Genomic DNA, 22,500 nt, shown 5'->3' with positions numbered 1-22,500 from the left:
GCATTTGACCTAATGCATGATATAGCTAGAAGTAGTAGCAAATGTGTGGCAGCAGTGGGAGTGTTCTGATAGAAGTTCTTAATAATTTTTTAATCTTCAGAATGCCTTACAAGTAACCTCATAGCCTCTTTGATATGTGCAAATGTGGGGGTAATATAATCCCCATTTGGAGGTAAAAGGGCTAAACAACCGTTTTAAAGAAAAAACTGTAGAAAATTATGCAGAGATTTGCAGATTCCCAGCTCAGAGATCAGTCACATCTTTTTGAGCTTAATTAAGTTTCAAAATACAGTTAAAAGAATGAGTCCTTACCAGTAATTCTCATCTGAGCCCATCTGAGAAGTTTCCCTCCTTCGTTTAATAACAGCAATAATTAGCCAATAACAGTGCATAAAGTTTTTTGCATCTAGAATTTTTTAAAAAAAATAAAAATCAGTGATTCACATTTAAAAACACCAAGCCAAAACAGAGATCATCTTTTATGTAAAAGGGGAATGGGAGCTGCTGAACCTGGCAATAGCACTGAAAGAAATAGATTAACTACTCCTGAATAGCAGACATAATGACTAGAAAATATGTTTTAGTAGCATTTGGTTCCTTCTATAGAAAAAGGATGAGCATCTGCACATCATTATCTGAACTTAACAATTACTTGGAGAGATCTCCAAAGTATGAGGGGGAGAGGTGGTGTGTGCACATGCATGTAACAGATGTAATTAAAATGTGGTGTCTAATGAAAAAGGGGCCCTGGGTTTGCAAGCAAGGAGAAATGACTTTTGAATTATTGGATTATTATAAAAATTGAATGGATTTATAAAGAAATGCTGCCAGAAAAATGGTGGGTTTAACTGTAGTATTAAACATATTAATTTGTCATGGATGTTTTGTGTTTGTGAATAATATGGATCCAGCAAAGACTATAATCAGAACAGAAATCAAATATTGGGGAAAAAAATAGAAATAAAACTAGTTATTAATCTTGTTCAGTGTCTTTTAAATAAGCGATGCTTTTCATGTTTTGGAAGGAAAGGTTGGGAAATATCAAATGAGTATTCCAGATGAGTGTTCAAGAAGTATTGACGTGTCATTTTCACTAGGTTAAATTGATAGCATTTATAATGTATTTATTTTGCATATTCATTCTGTTAATTGGAAACTGGCAATGTTGAGTGTAATTACAAGCATGAAAATAGATTTGAATTTGTATTTAGAAAGTCTGAAATATCTTCTTCTTTGAGGAAGACAGTGTATGTGGATATTCTATCCAAGAAACCTCTCTGGAAGCATATGGTATGGGAGGCTCAGTTTTGTTTTGATATCACGCCTGGGTGAAACAATGCTACCTGGCTTTTATTCCTGTAGAAAGCGATACATGCCTGGGAAAGTGATGTCCACCCTTAGAATTTACCCCCAAAATTTGGCAGTTTGCATTATACTTGGATTTTATTTCTCTGCAGTTGCCCCTATAGAGAAAGAATAACTGCATTATGCTGCATTAGGGTGCTATCTTGTCTGCTTTGATGTCGACACACAAATTGTAATGTCTGAAACCCACAATTTAAACATGCACACACACACACACAAATAGCCAACACCTTAATTTTATATTACAGTATTCACATAGTCATATTTTTGTCTGTATTTTTATGGTGGAATTTTCAGGTGACTATTTGGTTCACTATTTGTGCAGATGTTAGTCTGGAGCTTTGAGTTTTTACTTTCAAAAGCAGTATACACTTTGAAAAAATGTCTGAAAATTAAAGTTTTTAAATGAAATTTTTTTTTTCTTATACTTTAAACTTGTTCTAACCTGCATCAAGTTACAAAGTAATTGTGTTCACCCTTTCACAGGTGGAAATGCTAGAACGGAAATATGGAGGCCGTCTCATAACTAGACATGCTGCCCGTACTATACAGACAGCTTTTCGCCAGTATCAGATGAACAAAAATTTTGAGCGTCTTAGAAGTTCTATGTCTGAAAATCGTATGTCAAGACGCATTGTACTGTCCAATATGAGAATGCAGTTTTCCTTTGAAGGACCTGAGAAAGTCCACAGCTCTTACTTTGAAGGAAAACAAGTTTCTGTTACAAATGATGGGTCAAAGCTGGGATCCCTGGTACAGTCTGAATGTGGTGACCTTGGAGAGTCAGCTACAATGAAGTCTCCAGCAGCATCTACTGATTTTGCTGATGCGATAACAGAACTGGAGGATGCTTTTTCCAGGCAAGTGAAATCCCTTGCAGAATCCATTGATGATGCACTGAATTGCCGTAGTCTACATTCTGATGAAGTCCAGACTCCGGATCAAGTCAGAAGTCGTGAAATGGAAAGGGATAGTTGTGCTCAAACTAAACCAGCAATTCACAATGTGGATCACAGGAAGCTGGATGAGATGACAGCGTCATACAGCGATGTTACATTATATATTGATGAGGAAGAGTTATCTCCACCCCTTCCACTTTCCCAGTCAGTAGACAGACCGTCCAGCACAGAATCTGATTTGAGGCTCCGGTCTGTGAACTCTTCTCAAGAGTACTGGTCCATGACCCACAAAGACGATAAGATAGACACTGATACGAGTTGCAGGAGTACCCCATCGCTGGAATGTCAGGAACAGAGGATAAGAATGGATCATCTACCATTGCTAACTATAGAGCCACCCAGCGACAGTTCAGTGGACTTGAGTGACCGCTCAGAGAGAGGTTCATTAAAGAGACAAAATGCCTATGACCGAGGGATCACTAGTCAACAAGGAAGCCCAAAACACATCCCTCACAGTATTCCCGCCAAGATCATATCCAGAGAGGAACAGGAGGCAAGACACAGGGCTAGGCCTATAGATAGTCATTTAGCTATCAATGGCACAGCAAACAGGCAGAGCAAATCAGAGTCTGATTATTCTGATGGAGACAACGACAGCATCAACAGCACTTCTAACTCTAATGATACAATAAATTGCAGCTCAGAATCTTCTTCTAGAGACAGCCTAAGGGAGCAAACCTTGAGCAAACAAACATACCACAAAGAAACTCGCAACAGCTGGGATTCCCCTGCCTTCAGTAACGATGTTATCAGGAAACGCCATTATAGGATTGGACTGAATCTTTTTAACAAGTAAGTACAGCATTTCCTCCTTTTTTCTCTGTGTTTGGTAGAAACATAGCCACTGAACCAGGAATATTTTTCTTGTATCAGATAAGTAAGACTGGTGTCTGATACTGACTTTGCAGTGAAAAAATAAGCTTCTCCTGGTGACTGTTCATGTTATAGAGTGCTTACAATTTGACATCTTCATAGTTATACAGCTTCGGGGGAAAAAAAAACCAACATAATTATGTGTACATATATGTTAGCAAACTATTGTAAAATTTGTCATATGGGAATTAGAAACAACAGGCAGTGTAAAATGAAGTTTCCTGTTTAACATGGGCAGGGCCTGGAATTTGTGAAGAAGATTTCATCAAGACTTTGTAACCAAAAAATGATGTGCTGGATATTTTTATGCTAAACAAATATTATTTATCATAAAATTCATATTTCTGCCTATGACTGTTAATTTTCCCATGTATGGAGTTGCTTAAAATTTCTACAGAATAACTTCCTCAAGTTTCTTTGTTTTACTGAAATACTTTCTTCTTTGGACACTCCCATGAGGCTGTAGAAAACCATGAATATTACAATAGAGGGTTACAAATAATATACTACCCTAAGCTCTGTATTCGCATTATTGGAGCTAAACAGTTCTCATTAGAACAATTGTAATTTGAAGATAACAACAGCTAGGTGGATGGCATTAGAATTCCAAGTTTTTCTTCACTTTTTAGTTAATACCTAGTGTGCCAATTTCCCTGCTCTAGAATGGGTATAAATTATTTAAAACTTTTCTGGTACTAGTGCTTATAAAGTTCCTTGGAACACTTAATGAAAGATGCTAAGTGCCAGAATTTTTTCCTATCTTTTCTTTAAAATACTGCTGGCAGTTCACAGTTTTTAAGATTTTGCACAGAGTACTTCAGGATTTCTCTATAAAAATTCTGTAGCTTCTGAAGAACTAATAGATATTTCAGTGTGCTGCCATAGCCCTTGCTTCACAGTCTCCTACAGCTTGAATGAGTTCAGCCCTCCTTTTCAGATAGCAGTGCTGTGATTTGTTCTGTTTGGAATAATAGGTCAGTGGTTCATCATATAATAATATGTTGTAACATTGCAGATAATTAAAGCATTTTGATGACATCACGTGAGGCTCTGCATTACAATACTAAGTATGGATCAGTCAGGTTTGGCTGTAAAAACTACCAGGTTTGATTTTTTATCTTTGTGAAAAGGTAATAGGCCTTATGGAAGCTTTTAGCCAACTGGAATTATGTAAATCATAGCATGTCTGCAGTTTTTACTGCTCATGAAGTAGACTGGGTAGGAAGATAAGTCAATTTGCTCTTGTTAGAAGATTTTAAAACATTAATGTCCTTAGTAGGAGCATGGGGAGGAAGGTGCTGATACTGTTTGGCTGACATTTAAAAGACTTGATGCTTGCTTGGTTTTTTGCACAGTAATTAAGCTGTAAGCAGTCAATGATCAGTGAACTTCAGGCTTGATAATACAGTCTTTTGAGTCAACTGCAGAAGGGTGTTAAAAAAAAGGAGAATGGGAAAAGTGCTCAAGCAGCATGCAGCCATGAATGAGAGCACTGGAAATTGTCAGATGCTTCTAGTGACATGCCATTTCACTAGGAGGCTGAAAGTGAAAAATAAATGCCAGGAACAGAAAAGAATAGCGGTTGTTACTTGAAACACCTCTAAGTGTTCTTCCTGCTTGGACCTGAACAGAGATAAACCTTTTCTACGTGTTGGCTGGTTGTGAGAAGACTTGCAGTTTCTTAGCAGTGAGTTCTAGAAGATAGCACTGTGCAGTGCTCCAGGCAGCACCTCTGTGCATCATCTATTGCTGTGATTGTTTCATTCCCCCACCACATTTTATCTCCAGTATTGATACAGAACTGAAGATTCTCATTACCTTCTGCTGAGTCACTCTGATTCTATTGATAGCTCAGACAGTCCCTGAGTATCCCATGTATCTTGGTTCTGATTATGGCTCTTCAAGTCTGCAGACTGTGACATTTTCATTAATAGCCTTATTTCCTCTTTGCACAACATCAGGTATTGAACCATCATAGAATGTGACGGTGCATGAATCTGTAAACAATCTAGAAAAGGGAGGTGGAAAACTTCCAGAGTTTTATTCTTTAAAAAGTTCAGAAGGAGACTCAAGAGTGTATCGGGTGGGATCGCAAATTGCATTTTGTGAGTTAAGTGCAGGGATAGAGACTGTGTTCAGGCACTTGTCAGGATTTACAAGTGTTGGTTTCTTCAAGATGAATCCTTTTTCCTTTTAGATATATGCTGTACAGGTTCATTAGTTCATTAGTTCATTAGTTTCAGCTGTGTTCTCAGCACAGGAGTGTGTCATAGCATCTTGTGTGTCCAAAAGTTTTCTGAAAAGAAAGCCACGTCCTGGATGTGTTTCCCTGGTGAAGGCTGTGGTGTCATATGCAGAACAGCGTGAGAGAGGATTGCCCAGCCTGGTTAGACATAGGCTAGGAAGGGGGTCTGCAGGTCAGATGGACTTTCTGCACATCAGTCCCGTTTTTGCAGTTTCTCTCTCATCACATCGCAAAAATGCAACCGCCCGGCACCTCATATGGTCTGCCTATGCATTCAGTTCTGTGTTGCAAACTGCTTGTGCTTCCCATTGTGTGACCAGATGGACACCTGTGATGGGATGGGATACATTTTTTTAGTCTACTCTCCAGTGTTCAAGTCAGTGCAGCAGAATCATTTCGATGCCTTTTGGCCATGTGATCTTCCATGACACATTTATGTGTAACAACTCTTGGCAGCGAGCTCCTGAGAGGATGTGTGCTCCACCCATGCAGAAGGACTGAGCGCAGAACTGAAAGCAGCTTTGAAGTTACCTATTATAACGAGTCAAGTTTTTTTTCAAATGTCTGTCTACCAGAGGAAATTTTAGGCATGTCTTTTATAAGAAGTTCGTGTTAATTTCATTGCATCTTTGAAATCTTCCTTGCAAATTAAGATCCCAAGCCTTAATTAACAAATAATCATATCGTTTCTTTCTGGTACATGAAGCTTGGCTGAAATGCAGAGAATTTAGAATCTTAAAGAAGTGCACAGATTATAGTAAGTACTTCTGCTTTGTTCACTAGGAGTGTTGAAAGAATTAACTTTTTAAAAGCATGGAAAGTCACTATCCTCACAGCTGAAATTTCAATAGATGCTTTATAGTTTTTCTGGCTTCTCTATTACAATAATAATTTTCAGAAGCCAAAGTGCAGTTTTCTTACCAGAGGCCCTTTACTAAAATAGCCGATTATGAGTGGAGTAAAAGTTGAGCATAATTGGTGGTCTAGTTCACTTAATCACTATTACATGCAAAACATTAGTGGCACAAAGATCCTTGGAGAATGGAGAACACAGGACAGTAGAGAAAAAAACATTGGTAAATGAAAACCATTTTTTCTAGGAATTTTATCACTTGTTTGTAAAACTTGTTTCAAAGTACAACTTGGCACTCAATGTAGAACCTTAGTTTTGATTAAAGTATTATCCACTTTTTTAAAGCTATATTGTAAAGTATTACCCAAATGGAATGATTTCTGCCAAAGAAATTGCAACTAAGTAAAAGCTTCTGTACATTCTCCTATTTTTGAATGGCAGTAGTGATTTCACCCTGTCAATAGGCTGTCAGATTGTGTGTTACCATTCATTGCCTCCCTGAAGGAAGGATTGCAGGTGCATGCCCAGAGTGCAAGGGCTCCCAGGGAAGCGTGGTGAGGCCAGCTGTGTTGAATTAGGCATTTTCTTCAGTGTAGTTTGAAAGGGATGTAGTCTGGGAGAAATTACACTGGAAACCATCCCTCCCTTACAGGCAGAAGGAAAACACTACCTAGAAAGGTTTATTTTGCAGGCTGCAAACCCTGCCAATGCAAATCCAGCCTTTGAGACTGGTTTGCTTATAAACAGGACTTCAAGAGGCCTTTTGACTGCTGCTTTTTTTTTTTAAAAAAAACAAAACAAAACAAAACAAAACAAAAAACACCAAACAGGAAGGGGGGGGGGAGTAAAAAGGGCCATGATTTTAGTCTTATGTTTGTTTTGACTGCAAGCTGGAAATACCAGGTTTACCAGTTATTGCAGTACATTGTGGTAGGATTTTCAGGTTCCATTCTGCTACTGGTGCACTGATGTTTCTAACAGATTAACTAGGGACCAAATGGTTTAACCTCAGTAGTCCGAGGAAACGCGTCCTGCCCTTGGGTCAGCTGTGCAGACTGTAATTCCCTGCAGAGCTGTGCGTGTGTAGGAGGAAGTACATTGCTGTTTTCCCCTCTTGTGCCACTGTGACGGTGGCAGTAACTGCTGCTCCTTGCCAGGTATTTGTGGCTCCCAGGTATGTTTGTTGACAACACTGCCCTCAGCTTCTGTCCCCTCGAACTGCAGTGACACATCCAACTGGGCCATGTCAAATAGAATACAGTGTAGTGATTATTCAGCATTCTCTTGGGCAACACTTTTGTATCAATGAAGTGTTTTCAACAAAAGTTGGACAACATTGGAGTGGTTTAAAAATTTGATGTAACTGTGCCTAGTATTGTAAAATATGGGAGATAAGAGTTTGCATTTCTCATATTTTAATCTAGCAGAGACTAGAGTCATATTTAGTATCTCCTTTGGGATATCAGATATTGGAAGACACTGTTAAATGTCCTCTCGTCTGGCAGTGCTCCTATGGCATTGTGATTTCTTGCCATGGGAGCCAGTCTTGATGGTGCTAGCGCCAATTTCTGATATTGTTGGTGAAGAGAGACTGTGAAGTACAGCTCGAAGGCCATTTCCACCATGCTGCTCTGCTTTTTATGCTCTGGCATAATGTTATTGAGGGTTCTTCTTGTGTAGTGTTTTGTTGAAGGTTTTATGGCCTAATCTTACATGTACATCTTGGAGGTAAATGAACATAACACCACTTTACATTGCTAGAACAGAGGCTAGGCTATAAATAATTTTTACAATAAGTTTTCCCAGATGCCTTTCACCCCACCCCTCACCCCCCTATTTTGTCCTCTTGCTGTCTGGAAAGGGTAGTGACAGATGGAAAACAGTTCCCCATGTGTCCTCAGTCCATTATAGCATACTGTTTTGAAGAGTTTTCTGTAGCTTCCTTTATAACAGGCTATTACCAAGCTTCCCAAAGTTTTCTCGAAGGATTTATTGACAGAGCTAAAAAAGCATGAGTATCTGTTTGCATTATGCAGTGATGTATCATGTTTTGGCCTGTAAGCCCTACTGGCTTCATTTATCGCATAAGGGGAATGATTTTATGCAAAATTTTTAAATCATTATTGATATGAATTGGATACTAATATGTCTAGATTCCTTGGAATGTTAATTTAAGTATTTATTTTACTAAGCAGGTATGACAGGAATTTGCTGAGTGCTGGTGGGATTATACCAAATACAAAATTGCAAATTACAATTTCTAGAGAAATTCTTGTTGGAAGTCTGAGGCACACAATAATAATATTTGTGAGAAGGCACATTTTTCATTTTCCATGAAAGCAGTTTTAACTGTTCAACAGAGGTATATGGTTTTCATCATTTACACGTAGGTAGAGATTGAAGGTAATTTGGATTCCTAAATACTGCTATATTCAGAAAGTATGCAAACTTTTTCTATGTTTGAAATTCTTGAAAGTTGCTAGATATTATTTTTTTTAGAAACCGAAGTTTTGCAAGTAGCCATTAGTTTAAATATTCTAATAAGTGTAATAATCTGATGTTCCTCCATTTACACTAATCACACACCTACTGAATTTCACTTCAGATGCTGAACATACTTTTTTTATTGCTTTTAGTTGGGTCTCACAGCATCCATTCAGCATTCTAATATCTGATCTGAAAACATGTACTTTTAGACTGTCCCCCTTAGAATTCTAAATTGAAAGCTTATTGGAAACATTTCTAATGATTTTAGACTTTATAACTGCAGATTGAGTGGGAGGGAGAAAGTGTAAATCAAACTAAGTTGGTTTTCTTTACCTTTGAATTAATTCTTCTATTTTGGGAGCTGATCTTGGATATCTTTGCAAATTGTATATCTTCTGTGATTTTTTTTGAATGATTCAATAGAAAGAGGAAAGGGGAGACAAGATGCTTTTTCAGGATTTTGCAACAGAGCCATTTGGCATCCTCGTGTATATGGTGAGAGGGACTTTACTGTTGTTATAACATCTGGACTGCAGATTACTCAGCTACAGACAGTTCCAACAAAAATTAAAATCAAAGCACTCCATGTAGCTTGTCCTCTAACATGCTGATGAGTTAGTAAGAAGAGAAGAATGTTCTTAGTATAACTCTCATTATTTCTGAAAACATTTAGTCCTAAGTGAGAACACCCAAAGAAAAAAAAAAAGCTCTCTGTGTTTTCCTTTGTTCTGTTCGTGTTTTATCTTTTCTCCCCCAGGACCCATTTTTTTTCCCAAATGGGTGCTCTGATCAGCCTGTATTATGTCCTGCCCATAAAAACCAGCTAAAATGTATTACTGTGGATTCAACCAATAGTATATTTAAGTGCCAGTTTCAACTACGGGCACAAGGATTCCCTTCATTGCCATTAAAAGGGAGTATAAACTTTACCAAATGTTGAAAGCAAACGTAGCTTCGGAAAGGCTGCGCTGTGACCAGCAGTAAACTGTGTACGAGTGTCCCTGGAACCCGGAAAGAGCCATTACCTCATCCTCTGCCGCCAGCCCCGCCTGCCCTTACGCATTCTGGGCACACGTCTCCCTCCCGCTGCTACGTGCCAGGAATCGGTAACTGGTTTGCTCTAACAATGCCTGGGTGCGTGCTCAGGGTAGAGTCGGTTATTAGAAAACGACCCTATGAATGGAGGAATTCGGCTGGGTGAGCAGCTCCCAGACAAGCATCTGATATGACTCTGGATGCCAGAATTTTAATTCCTTCCCCCGCCCCCCAATCCCCAAATCTCAAGTGACCAAATTTTGAGGGTGAAAAATGTGACCAGCTGCCTTTGCAGGCATACAGAGGGCAGTTTGAATAGGGAGTTGGGAAGACTGCTTGGGAATCCTGGGAAGAAGAGTTAAGGAAAATGGAAAGGGGCCACTGACTCCTTCCTCTTTTTTAACAGTTCACATCTACCTACTGACTGGGATTTGGTGGATCTCTAAATGAAAAATCTGGAGATCTTTAAACAGTATTTTTGCATTGCTAATCTAAAAGGTACCCCATTTAAAATAAATGTGATTGTCAGTGTTTCCCATTTGCAGTCAGCGGAGCTGCAAGAATTGAAGCTGAAGTGCTTCTGTTATGTGTAGCTGGGGTGAGGGTGTGGAAGGAGAATTTAGGGCAGGGACACTAGAAGGTGTTAAGACAGGGACTGTTCCTCAATTTCAAGGACTTAGTCATCTTAATGTCTCATTCCTGACTACAGTTGTGTAAACATGAAAGCAATTTTTAGTCCTGGCAAGTAGTTCTGAGAGAGCTGGCAGATTTTTCATGTATCTTTTCTGAAAGTGGAGTGGATTTTGCTCTGTTGGCAGCTACAAACTCCTTTCCCTGCTCTTTGGGAAATGCAGAGATGCAGTGGGGTCAGAGGGGGTGAGAAAATCCTCATAGAGTGAGTTGGTCCATTTATTTAGCTAAAATATTTCCTTCTTTCTTGCAAGGAATGAACGAGCAGGGGAAAGAAAAGCAGGCTGTCCCCTGCCAAGACAGGAAATAATGAGGAGCTACAAAATCTGCTATAACATGATGACTCAGGATTGTTTTTATTAACAAGGACATGTCCAGCTACTGCACAGCAACCGCTTGGGGTGTGCCTTATGATTCTCTTCACTGTGCTAACTGCTTTGTTCCTCAAGGCTGATGCTTCTCATACAGAAAAGTCCTATTTCTGAAATAGCTTTAAACTCTCTTTTTCCTCCTTTATTAGAATAACCCAGACTTTCTCCTTAGGCCTTCTAGCTGCCTTTTATACACTTTTTATGGTTTTGTAATCAGCTCCGATTGAGGCAGTAGTTTTCAGACAAGCCTAAGCATTCAGTAGCAGTAATAATGTTTAATTTCCTAGCACTTTTCTAGGAAATGGTGACATAAAGAAAACTCATTGATCAGACAGAAAGAAATAGTAGAACAGTTTAGGTCAGTTACCCAATTTTATGAAAACAGAACAGAGTTTCCTCTCTTTTATTTTGCTTCCCCACCAAACAGACCTAGGCACTGAGATCACTTCCTAGTAAATTCTTTTGTTAGTGACATGAGTATAAATTAACTTTCACTGAATGGAGGTTGCTCCAGGTAATTTGGTGTAATTGCAAGCAAGTTGTGACCTTCATGTTGGTGGGAGTAGATTTTTGGTTTGGATGTGAATGAACCTGAGAAGATTAACATATCATAATGTGAGGAGACATGATCTCCACTGTGGGGGAAACTGTAGGGCTCCTGCCCAAACAAATCTACCCATTTCCACAAGATGCAGAGAAGATGTCAGAAATGTGATGTTTCTTGGCTTATTTTCCTGACCCAGGGACTCTTTCTTGGAATTACCAAAAGATGTAATTTACACCTGGTTTTTCTTTCTCTTCTTAAAACAGTTGTGCAACATGAGAAAGTCACAGCTCAGGCTTCCCAGTCAGTTTCTCTAATTTTCTTCCTTTCAGTCCCTTTCTTGCCTTGCTGCATAGTCCATTGAACTCTGGCAAGTTGTTTTGGCACTAGTTTTGGTAGTATTTTAAGGATATTGGGTTTTTTATTTTTTTCCCAGAAGGTTTAAAATAGACATAGCGATTCTCTTAGCTTCATTGAGGCAGCAGTAGGATATGCAGCAAAAGCGAAGGATGAAGTACAGCCATAGAAAAAAATTTAGCTATGTGCCAGACTAATGCGAATGTTACTGCCAAATTGGCTATTAAAAAAACTCCTTAAGTTATTCTAGGAGAAGTCTGAGATTGTTGCTATTAAAAAAGCCATCCCTGGATTTTAATGTTAAACTAATGCTTAGTTTTGTGGTAACTGTAAGTATTTTCAAAATGGGATCTCTACTATTTAAAGCAAGGAAGGTTTGTTGGTTTGTGTTTTTTTAACAGAGGGCTGGCATCATAGTTGCATTAAATTCTCCACCCCCAACTTGAAAAGATTTCTTTGGCAGCAGCACTGTGAACTGTTTCTGTTTGCAGTGTTGACAGTTTCTAAGAAATGTTTGTAGTTCTGGTCTGCTTGTTTTCTAGATTCGTTCAGCTTATGGTCCTTTCAGTGTAGGGCGCCTGTGTGTGCCTAGACGTAGACAAGAAACCAAAAAATACAGATGTGCCTTCAAAAATACTGCAGTTCTTTCTAGTGTTTCACCAAGCTTCCCCCTTTCAGTCAGGCTAGCTTCATCCCCCTTGTCTCAGACTGCTGTAAGAACAGTACATTTGCAGTTACTTACATTGTGTGACAAAATCCTTAGTTTACCTCAAAAGATATTTTGTGCATTGCTGGGTGTTGGAAATCTAAACTGGGGCAAGCTGCTTTCTGTGCTCATTTGTTTATTAATGCTTCCATCTTACACCTCTGTTATTGTCTGAGCAGCTAAAAGGAAATACACAGATTTAATGTGGGTTTGGATGCTTGTAAGCTTTACATGTTTAGCAAGTCAGAAATAGGGAAGGCTTTGTACACCTTTGTACTGTGGTTTTGTTGAATGTTTCTTTCTGAAGTGGCGCTTGCTATTCTCTTCTCTTGGCCAGCATGGACGTAGGCCCTTTATCCACACTGTGGCTTGGTTAGTACAATTGATTGTGCAGCTATGGGGGGAGCTTGACTGGATTTAAAAAAAACCAAAACCACCACAAAAAACGCCACCAAAAAAACCCCCCACAAACGGAAAACAACAATTTCCCTTTTTCTGCTAGTCTAGTTTCAGAAAGTCCTAAACCAGCAATAGGAATAAGAGAAGAGACTGATGCTGGTGCTGGCACTGCCACTGAAGCGCTCACCTAACTACAGCACTTTGGTTTAATGTGTTTGTTTTGCATTAAGGCTGTCTGTACCAGTAAGTCTGGTAGATAACAGTAAATGCTAAGTTTGTGTTGATCTCTTTTTGGCCATCTAGAATCTGACTAAAAGCTCTTCCTCTACCAAATTCACTTTTCAAACTCACTGCAGTGTTTTCACAAAAACACAATTTGAAAGATGACATTTTGAATATCCAGGTAGTACGAAGCTGTATTTCCCAGGTACCACTAAGCTTTGGAATCTGGTGTTACCTTATTCCAGCAACAGCATAAGGTGGTGTATTTCTAACCGTGTTCTCTTTTGTGGCTTAAACAGCCATCTGTGTGTGTCTGTCCCTGCTCCCATCCCACCTGCTGGGTTGGGTGAGCTCAGCTGCTGACAGCTTTGCTGTGAAGGAACTCGGGAAGTCAGTCAGCAGATGCTGTTCTCCATCCCCTCTTCAAAGGAAGAGCTGATTCTGACTGGGACTGTCCTGCTTTCTCAAGCTAGCTGCTCTTGAGCGCCTCTGAAAACAGAATTCAAGCAGAGGAAAGGTCAAGCCAAGGACTGGTATTATGTGATCTTGACAGTCCATATTTAGTAATGCATGGAGCTTTAGGGCTGTTTTTTTTCACTGGCAATCCAGATTTTCTGCGACAGCTAGTTGGTGATTATCTTTGCAGGTTGATGATACTCTCATGTGGTGTAAATGATAGTAAAAATATGTATGCTAAGGTTGTCTGTCAGGTGTTCCTCCAACCAGGTGAAAGTTAATTGAGACAAATAATGACACACTCAGAATTATAGATGTCTAAATCACTGTTCTCTTTACTAATTTGCTTACAACAATAAAAATATTAGAAATGCAGTATTTTTCTAATGATACTGTGCTGCTTATATACATGCATGTTTTAATTTAATGAAAAAAATATCTTCCCCCCTCCTCTATTCCTAACTTGGATAAGGAAAACTTTTCTCAGGAATGTGACAACATTTATATTATTACCCTCTTTATTGTTGTTCTTTTCTACCCCATACAACAAAGGTGAGCTCATTCTTAGGAGAGCCTCTGACCTCCCTTACTCCTAAACATACTGCCCTTTTGGTGACATTTCCAGATTCAACGTCTGTTAAAGGAAAAAAAAAAAACCTCTTCCTCAGCTTTACAAGCTATAAATCCCCAGCAAACCACCACTCTAAGGAGATCTACACAAATGTCAGCAAAATATAGGAACTTCCACTGAATTTATGCTTTCAGTACTGCATGTAGAACTTGCAGAGTAAATAAGCCATCTCCTTCTGTTTAGTATTATGCTTAGGAAGGAAAGGCGTAATAGAGGAAACAGCAGTGATGTGCAGGGATTTGCTGTTGTCTTGGCTTTTGAGGTGATAGCGAAAAACCAGTCGAGTAAGAACTCTAAGCCTCAGGCTCAGAGTATCAGAAAGCAGGCATTCTTTATTGCAACGCTGCGTGCATGGGGGATTTCTCCACCTAACGTGCACACCCAGCGTCACAATTTGTCTTGGCTTTATACAATGAAGTGTTACATATTCATGATAGTTCCAAAACCAGCTGTACATATTCATGATTTCTCCACAAAAAGGCAGGTTTTATTATAATAAGTTCTAAGAAGTAATTTTCGCATGCTCCGCCCTGGTCTCCTCCTATTTATGCCTGCGCAGTGGCTCCTGGTGGTCGTGGGCGGGGGTCTTGAGGATGAGGACTGAAGAGGCCTCCTCTTCCTCTTGTGACTTTTTACCCAGTTAGTATTTCCATAATCATGATAACTCAGTATTCGTTGAGTCCTGTTCCTTATCTTGGGACTCAGTAGTTGCAGCTTCTTCCTTCTCTTCAGAGCCCCTGCTGCCGAGAGCCTCTCCAGCTGAGAGCCTATCCTGCTCGTCCAGCGTTTCTCTTAGTTGTCCTGCATCCATTTTGTTAAGGTTCCTCACTTCAGAGGGAATGGGTTCTTAGGGAGGTTGGGGTTTGAGGTTTTTTGCTCCGTGTTTTTTAAAGTGTTGTCTGTGTGATTTTGCACTCTTCATTTCTGCAATTTGCTTCCTCTTAAAGATGTCACTTTCCAAAACTTGCTGCAGGATCCAACCTGCCTTCAGAAACACACAAAGACATTTTTTACTGGGTATGACCAGTACTCTTTAAGAGTGCTTATTAAGTTACACTGTTTTGATCTGTTATTTTGAAGTTTGCATTACTTTCTCCATCGATGTTTTTCCTCTAAAAGCCACCTTAAACCATCCTAAAGATCTTGTTATTAATCCATTTCTGGCAAATTCCTTAGCCCTTTATGCAACATCTGAGAATCCTATGTAAATATGGTTTTGCACATCTTTCTGAGTTGATTGATGATTTTTTTTTTCTTTTGGTAGGTTCCTTTTGTTTTCGTTGGGTTTGTTTTTGTGGGGGGTTTTTTGAGATAGGAGACATTTTTAAGCTTTATTCTGGAAGCAATCCTGTAAATATGAAAAGTTCTCTAAATGTGTATTATAAGCTATATAAGGTTCTAGCTTTAGAGGGTGTATTTTGATATGAGTTAATGTATTAAAATCTGAAAATAAATGCTCTGCTTATGCAGTTTCCATGATTGCTATTTATAGACTTCTCATCTTCCCTGTTATTGGTAGGTGTAATTAACAAGCCATCAATGGGAATTTTCCTAATCACAAAAGACTCTTAGTTGTAAGTACAAAACGGTTCTGAGTAGGCAGAAATGAGGATAACTTATGTCAGATGGCCCATCTCATGTTAAATCCATGACCCTTTCATGTCCCACTCTCTTCTGCACCCAGTCACACACTTTAGGAAAATTAGGGTTTGGTGAAAAAGAAAGTTTGTCCAATTTAAAACAGCAGGTTTTACAGCAGTAGAATCCCTGTTTGCTTGTGTTGTCTTAAAACCTGCCCTCCCAGAAACCCTGTCAGCCACCTAGTATTTTTTGCCTTTCATTGGGAAGGCACAGATGAGTTTCCGGTAGCTTGCTGATTAGTTAACACCGCAACCTCCGTGTCCACTTGGTGCATTTAAGAGGCAATTCTTTCATATTAGTAATATTTGAGATTTTTGATGTTGGTTGAGGATGACCTAAATCTCCACGAATCTGCTTAGTTCTTCAATTGCTCTGAATTTGAAAAGAGGGGAAATATTGCTTGTGTTTAAAGACAGAGAGGGAAGGCACCCTTGTGTACATTTTTCTCTTAACCTATCCTTAGCTTCACTATTGTTAGCTTCACAGCTTTACTGGAAGTACTTCAGAACACTCTTGTAAAATCAGTTTTCTATTAAGTACTTTTCCTGTTGAATAAGATAATGTCACACCTGGTGTGGGGGTGGGAGAGAGCCTACAACAGCAATTAAACCCCCTGAACCTCTTTAGCCTGCAAAGTGATTTAAGGAGATTGTTCTTCCAGTAAGCTGATAAACTTTAGTTCATATTAAATTCAATTTCTTGGTCAAGAGTTCTGAATGAATTCAAGTTTTCAGATCATCAGAAATAGAAATGTGAAGAAATTTTGCCGTCAAGCTGGACTTCCAGAACAAAATTAGCATTTCTGAGCTGAATAGCAAGCTAGGGAGATACCTGTTGGATAAGAAAAGTTTTATTCCTCGGATATTTAATGGTTACATTTAGCCATAGAAACTTATTTTATTTAGAACTTCATTTGTGCACATTCCCATAGGACCCTTAACCGTCAGAGTTCTCCTGTAAGCCAGATAATATTCACTTTGGTAATAGGAAAACTGAAAACATTGTAGGCTGCCTTGCTCTAATAACTACACAGTGGTACCAGCTCCCTCTGGCTACTTGTCCTTTATGCAGTCCTCCAGAATATACTCTACTGAGACTGTCATTACTTGGGGTGAGGTACCAGAAGCCCACCTGAAGCTATAGGTTCTGTTCTTAAGAACAATTGTCTGGTTAATGCTTGCTCTAAGAAATCCTGTTGTAGTGGTGACTATGGGAACTTTCAAAGAAAGAGCAAAGTAACATTACAGAAAGTTACGGGTCTCTTCTCAACAAGTAGTATAAATTGTCTAGAGAAGTCCTTTATTTCTTGAGTTCTTTATTTTATCTGTAGCTCTGTACCAGCTTTGTCTGGGTGCTTGACTGTTGACTGAGTTGAACCCACGAGTAGCTCTTCAGTTGAGGTCAGTCATACCCTCTAGGTTTACAGCTAGAGCAGCACAACAAGGTTGACAGTTTTTAGAGGACAGATTTCAGAATTCATATTCATGTCATATTTGACACAGGTTTATTGATCTCTAGTTGGCAAACTCAGTGGGTGGGGTCATGAATTAGAAAGGAAGTTTCTTCACTGTGGAAATGACTCTTCTAGGTTTGTTACTCTAAAGTTTATGCCACTGCTACCACAGTTCAATTTATCAAATAGGGAAAGAGTAGTCTTTATGCTTACAGTTCAGAGTTTTCAGGTACTATTTTTATGTTAATACAGTTCAGAGTTTACACTGCTTCCATGTTACAACTTTTGTTACAAATGGGACTACTTTCAAATAACTGCAGACTGCAAAACGTCCAGATGCTTCACTCCAGCATGGGGGTGGTAAGAATTCAAGTCATGGTTTTGTACAAGTAATGATCTAGCATTTTCTGTATTCAAGAAAAGGTGGTCTTTGGATCAAGTTGTGCTTTTTGATACTGTTCTTTGTTTTCCGTTTTGCCAGTTACTGGAGAGGAACTCTTCTGGGTTTGTATCGCTCTGGATTTATGGAAAAATGTAGCTCACTAACAAGGGGGATGGAGAAAACTATTCCTGCTTTTTTTGGATGCTGTGAATTTAAATTCAGAAAGATTAAGAATTCTGCAATACAACTCAAAAGCATATGAATGTAGCAATTACATTACAAGAAAATTAGTACTTTTTGAGTATGAAAGAGATTAATTTCACAAGATTGTTTTTAAAGGATGACCGTATTTGTAATCTTATTTCAGATGAAAAGAGCCACAGAGCCTGATGCAAGAAATTGAGATTTGAGAACTCCCTTTTGATTAAATTATTTCTATTCCTCTGATCTATCTAACTCTTAATAGGGTATTAAGTGTATAATAGTGTAATGTAAAAGAGTAGAAGAACTGAATGTTGATCTATTTAGTAATGTTATTTGCAATTAAAAACCCCGAGGAAGGGTTATGGTTGTACGATCAACCTTGTATAAAAATAGTGCGGTCACCTTGACCTTTGAAATTGATTTTGCTTGCCTTAAAGGAAATATCTTTCAGGTCATGCAGCATGCTGCAAATCATTCACTCGTACAGGTGGACATTATAATTCCTTATGAAATAAAGATGATGATGTAATTACTGGTTCTATAAAGATTTCCCTTTAATATCTTTAAAAGAAATTATGGTAGTCCATTGTGTCACAGTGCTGGAAGACACAGTGCAGAGTGTGCTGTGAGGGGAATTTTACATCACTTTAAAATGTAAGCAGTATTTCCTTTATAAGCAGTAGATTCTATTGCCAGAAATCAGTTCAATCCCTAACCCTCCTCCCTATACATCCTTCTTCATACGTTAAAATGAGTAGCTTTGCCTTGCTTTGTTTTGAGATCTGAAGATGTCTACAGCTAAATGTGAAGGTGACACATGGAGAGATGTAAAATACTCTAGAAACTGTAAAGGTGCTTGTCTGAGGGAGAGAAATCTGGGGGGCAATGGTTGTGTTAAAGGACAAGAAAAAAAACCCACTCTAAATTAACTGGGAGCTCCACTATTGTTAATTGCTTCTTTTTGCATGACTGAGTTTATTTTTTTCCCTTATTTTTTTATTCTCATCTTGCAAGTTATATCTCTTCAGATGTTTTCATTCAATAAATGTAACTTTTAACAGCAGGGGGGTGGGAGGTCCGGGGTGTTCTTTGTTTCCTGTTTGTCATTGGCAACTTTTTAGTTCAGTTTCAGGAAGGTGGAGCTCTTCCAGCAACAGGAGCATTGAGTAGCTGCTGTTGGGCTTGTCTTTTGCATTGACAAGTGTTTTGACTTTCATGCCTGAAGCTGCTTGCATATAAAGCTTCTCTCCAGAAGGGTTATGGAGCAGGGAAATGTGTAATAACATGCAAAGATGTGTTTCAAAGCTAATAAGCTATTAACACTGAACGGCATGTTCTACGGGATGGTTATATTTATCCTGAAACTGTAGTAACCCAGTAGTATGTTAGTCAAAAGTGACTGGCATAATTATTGTGATGTTTTAATCAGATGCCTTCAGGTCCAATGGAAGAAAATTAATAGTTTTGTATTTTTGTTTTTCCTCAGAAAACCTGAAAAAGGAGTCCAGTACCTAATTGAGCGAGGTTTTGTGCCTGACACTCCAGTTGGTGTTGCCCACTTTCTCCTGCAAAGGAAAGGTCTCAGCAGACAGATGATTGGAGAATTTTTGGGAAATCGGCAAAAACAGTTCAACCGGGATGTCTTAGAGTGAGTATTGCGTGTGTGGGGAGGAGGTAAGCATATTTTAAAGTATTGGTAAGATGTTTCACCAGGCTAGAGGTAGTAATGATCTCTGAATGGTTTGTGCTTATCTCTGGATCTTGTTCTGAAGGAGGAGGAAAACTCTAAGGGTTGAGAAGGAAAACATGCACTCTGCAAATATTTATTTCTTTGCTTTCCAGCCAAGTTACTGTTTTTGTTATTGATCCAGCAACATACTTACAAGGATTTATATTCCCTGTAGTCATGTACGTTTACTCTAAATTTATGTTTTAATTTTATCAGTATTAAGAGTGTGTTATTTCAAAGTCTTTTTCCTTCCTCGGGCTCTCTAATAATTTACTGAATGAAACAAAATTATATTATATGCAACATAAGGTTTCATCAGTAACAGAACATGAAAATAATTATTACAGCCAAATGGCTCAGATGTTAGATAAACAGGGATTTCAGCGTGTACAGGCATATGCTGACAAGGTCTATACAAACTGTTCTTTTCCAAAAGATTAGATAAACAAAAAGTGGTTTAAAACCCAAAGAAATTGAAAGCAGAAAATTAGACTTTTAGCAGCTTGGTCATAAATTTCTAAACCTGATATACAGAGCAGACCAAAAAAGAAGTTGCTTTATTTTAAGAGGGTGTTCATTTAAAACGTGTTTTTGTGGGGCTTTTTTTTTTTTTCCCTTTTTTGGTATCTGTTGTACCGACCTGTAAACATGAATACATCTTAGTTCAGTTTCGTTCAAGGAATTGTATAAAAATTTTAGTTAGATGTTTAACAAAACTGCTGAGAATGAAAGCAAAAACCCCCATATCTTGCCTGTTAAGGAAGACTAGGAAGAATTCTGACCATGGATTTTAACCAGTGTATGATAAAAGCTGTGCTGAAATTTGCATTGGTGTATAGGTGCGGTCTTCCTTGAGGACTGAATGTTGATACACAGTATTGATGCCATAACATTGATACACTGCAAACATTTTAAGGTTATGTATCATGATACAGTGTCTGCCAACACCTTACATTTTCTTTGCATATTTCTTAGAGACTACTCGTGGACTTCATACTGCAGAGATGTTGGTCACGTTCTCCACAGTCATCCTGATCTTACTTACTCTCTCATATGTATCTGAAATTGCAAGCTTAGCCACTGTATTAATACAGCTAATGTATTAATAGCTGGCATGTATTAATAATTCCGGCAATAAAAAAGAAAGAGGTCCTCACTTTCTTTTTTGTGCCTTGTTAAAGGCTGCGTTTTTAATAGTACAATATTCAGTAGAAAGCAGTGGAACAGCCTCTGTACCAAAGCGTGCAGCCAGCCTTACAGTGCGGAGCAATAGAATATGGCTTGATTTTGATGCAGTCCCCATTCAGCATGAGTCATTATTAGCTGCTTGTAATGATTGTCTGGATTTTGCAATTATGAATCAGACTAGGGTGAAGACTTTCCAAAGAGTGTGTATTTTCTATTTTTTTAAAAAGTAAACAGTACAGGTTCAGGACAAGATGATTTATAATCTTAGATGATGCATTTTATGATCTTGAACAAATCATTTGCCCTCGCCATTGCAGACAGACTAGCAGAATATGGGTAAGTAGAAGTGTGTCTCTGCTAAGCCAGATACTGTATCTGTGATAGGTGAATTGTTAAGAGTAAGGTCATAATCACTACAACCCCACAACAATCCTTTTATTGAAATTAATCTATTCTTAAATAAGCTATTTCAGCTATGCTTTGGGGTGAGGAGCACCTGGTAAGTGACACAGTTCTCTTGATAGCATTCAGAATCTTGCTTGCAAAAAAGAACAAAGTATTTTTTCTTAAAAAGAGACAATAGAATAGTATTTCATCTTAAATAACCCATTTACAGACTGGAGGTAGATTTTGTCAAACTGATAATAAGTTGTTACATAGAAAAGATATTTTAACATATGATCCTTTTTCTGTTACACAATTTAATTTCAAGTGACTCGCTTTTATTCGTGTTCAAGTGTCCCAGATCCTGTAAATTTTAGGGTGTTTTAACTGTTTGAAATGTTCTTTTCACTGGAGCTTAGAAAATATTCAAGAGAGCCAAAATTTTTGACCAAGAGCTGCATTCTGGGCCTACTGTAGTGGCTAGCTGGCGGTAGCTGAAGTGTAAAGGCATTGTTTGGGTGGGGTGTGGCTGGCATAGCTGGTGATGTTGCCCTGGCCAGCGTTTGGGGCAAATCAGCCACACTTCCCAAGGCACTGCTGTTCTGCAGTGAGCCTCAGCTTTCTCTCAGCCCGACCAAGGAGTGCTTGATGTAATGGAGATGTAGCTGAGGATCTGACTTTCTCTCTGTCTTGACTTTGCATTAGAAAAGTAGAGTCACTCAAAGAAAGAATAAAATAAAACCACCATAAAGAACCACTGTTGAAAGTGGCAGGGGAAGCGTGACATTCTGTTGGTGTGGATAGGACGCCAGCATTTCAGTCCATTACGTGCAAGTGCACCTGCAAGTGGTACAGTAGAGAACCAGGGCAGTTGCAGCTGCACTGACCCAGAAGATGGTATGTTACACTTTTTTTGCCTAAATTTTGTAGAGAGGTGCTAAGCAGGGGGTAGTTCCCAGGAAGAAGCTTCAATTATCTGCCTAGCTGCTTCTTGCTTTTACCTGTCTGGGACATATAACTAATAGTGAAGATGTGGTGGTTCAGTGCAGGTTTATTCACCCACAGTAAGTATGTACTCAAGTTTTCCTGCAGTGACTAGAGTCCATATAATCACATTCTCTTTATCATTGTGATCATGATACTATTATCAAGGATTATCATTTTGTTAACTAGTAACAAAAACTAAACAAGTGTGCCTGATCCTACTTACTTTCATGTTTTCATTTGCTGTAATGAACTAGCTGAAATAACTTGTTCCCTTTTTTGTCATTACAAAACCAATTTTGTTTACTATTTTAAAATACTTGCAGAAAAATACTTGTTCCA

The 22,500-nt window shown here is 38.6% G+C and overlaps 1 protein-coding gene across 11 annotated transcripts in view; it reads left to right on the top strand.

Moving 5' to 3' along the window:
* IQSEC1 (IQ motif and Sec7 domain 1) overlaps positions 1 to 22,500 on the top strand; it is a 273,968-nt gene that overhangs the window by 225,989 nt on the left and 25,479 nt on the right. For all 11 annotated transcript variants that reach the window (XM_026857677.1, XM_026857676.1, XM_026857666.1 and 8 more), the window contains 2 exons: positions 1,852 to 3,116; positions 19,360 to 19,521. In XM_026857677.1, coding sequence (XP_026713478.1) covers positions 1,858 to 3,116; positions 19,360 to 19,521 — 1,421 coding nt within the window. In that variant the 5' untranslated portion in view covers positions 1,852 to 1,857. The remainder of the gene's footprint in view (positions 1 to 1,851; positions 3,117 to 19,359; positions 19,522 to 22,500) is intronic.

This window comes from Athene cunicularia (genome assembly GCF_003259725.1).
Source record: "Athene cunicularia isolate RWA chromosome 12 unlocalized genomic scaffold, athCun1 chr12_part1, whole genome shotgun sequence".
Lineage (NCBI taxonomy): Eukaryota > Metazoa > Chordata > Aves > Strigiformes > Strigidae > Athene > Athene cunicularia.
Note: the sequence above shows the minus strand (reverse complement) of the source record. Positions and strands in the feature narration are given on the sequence as shown.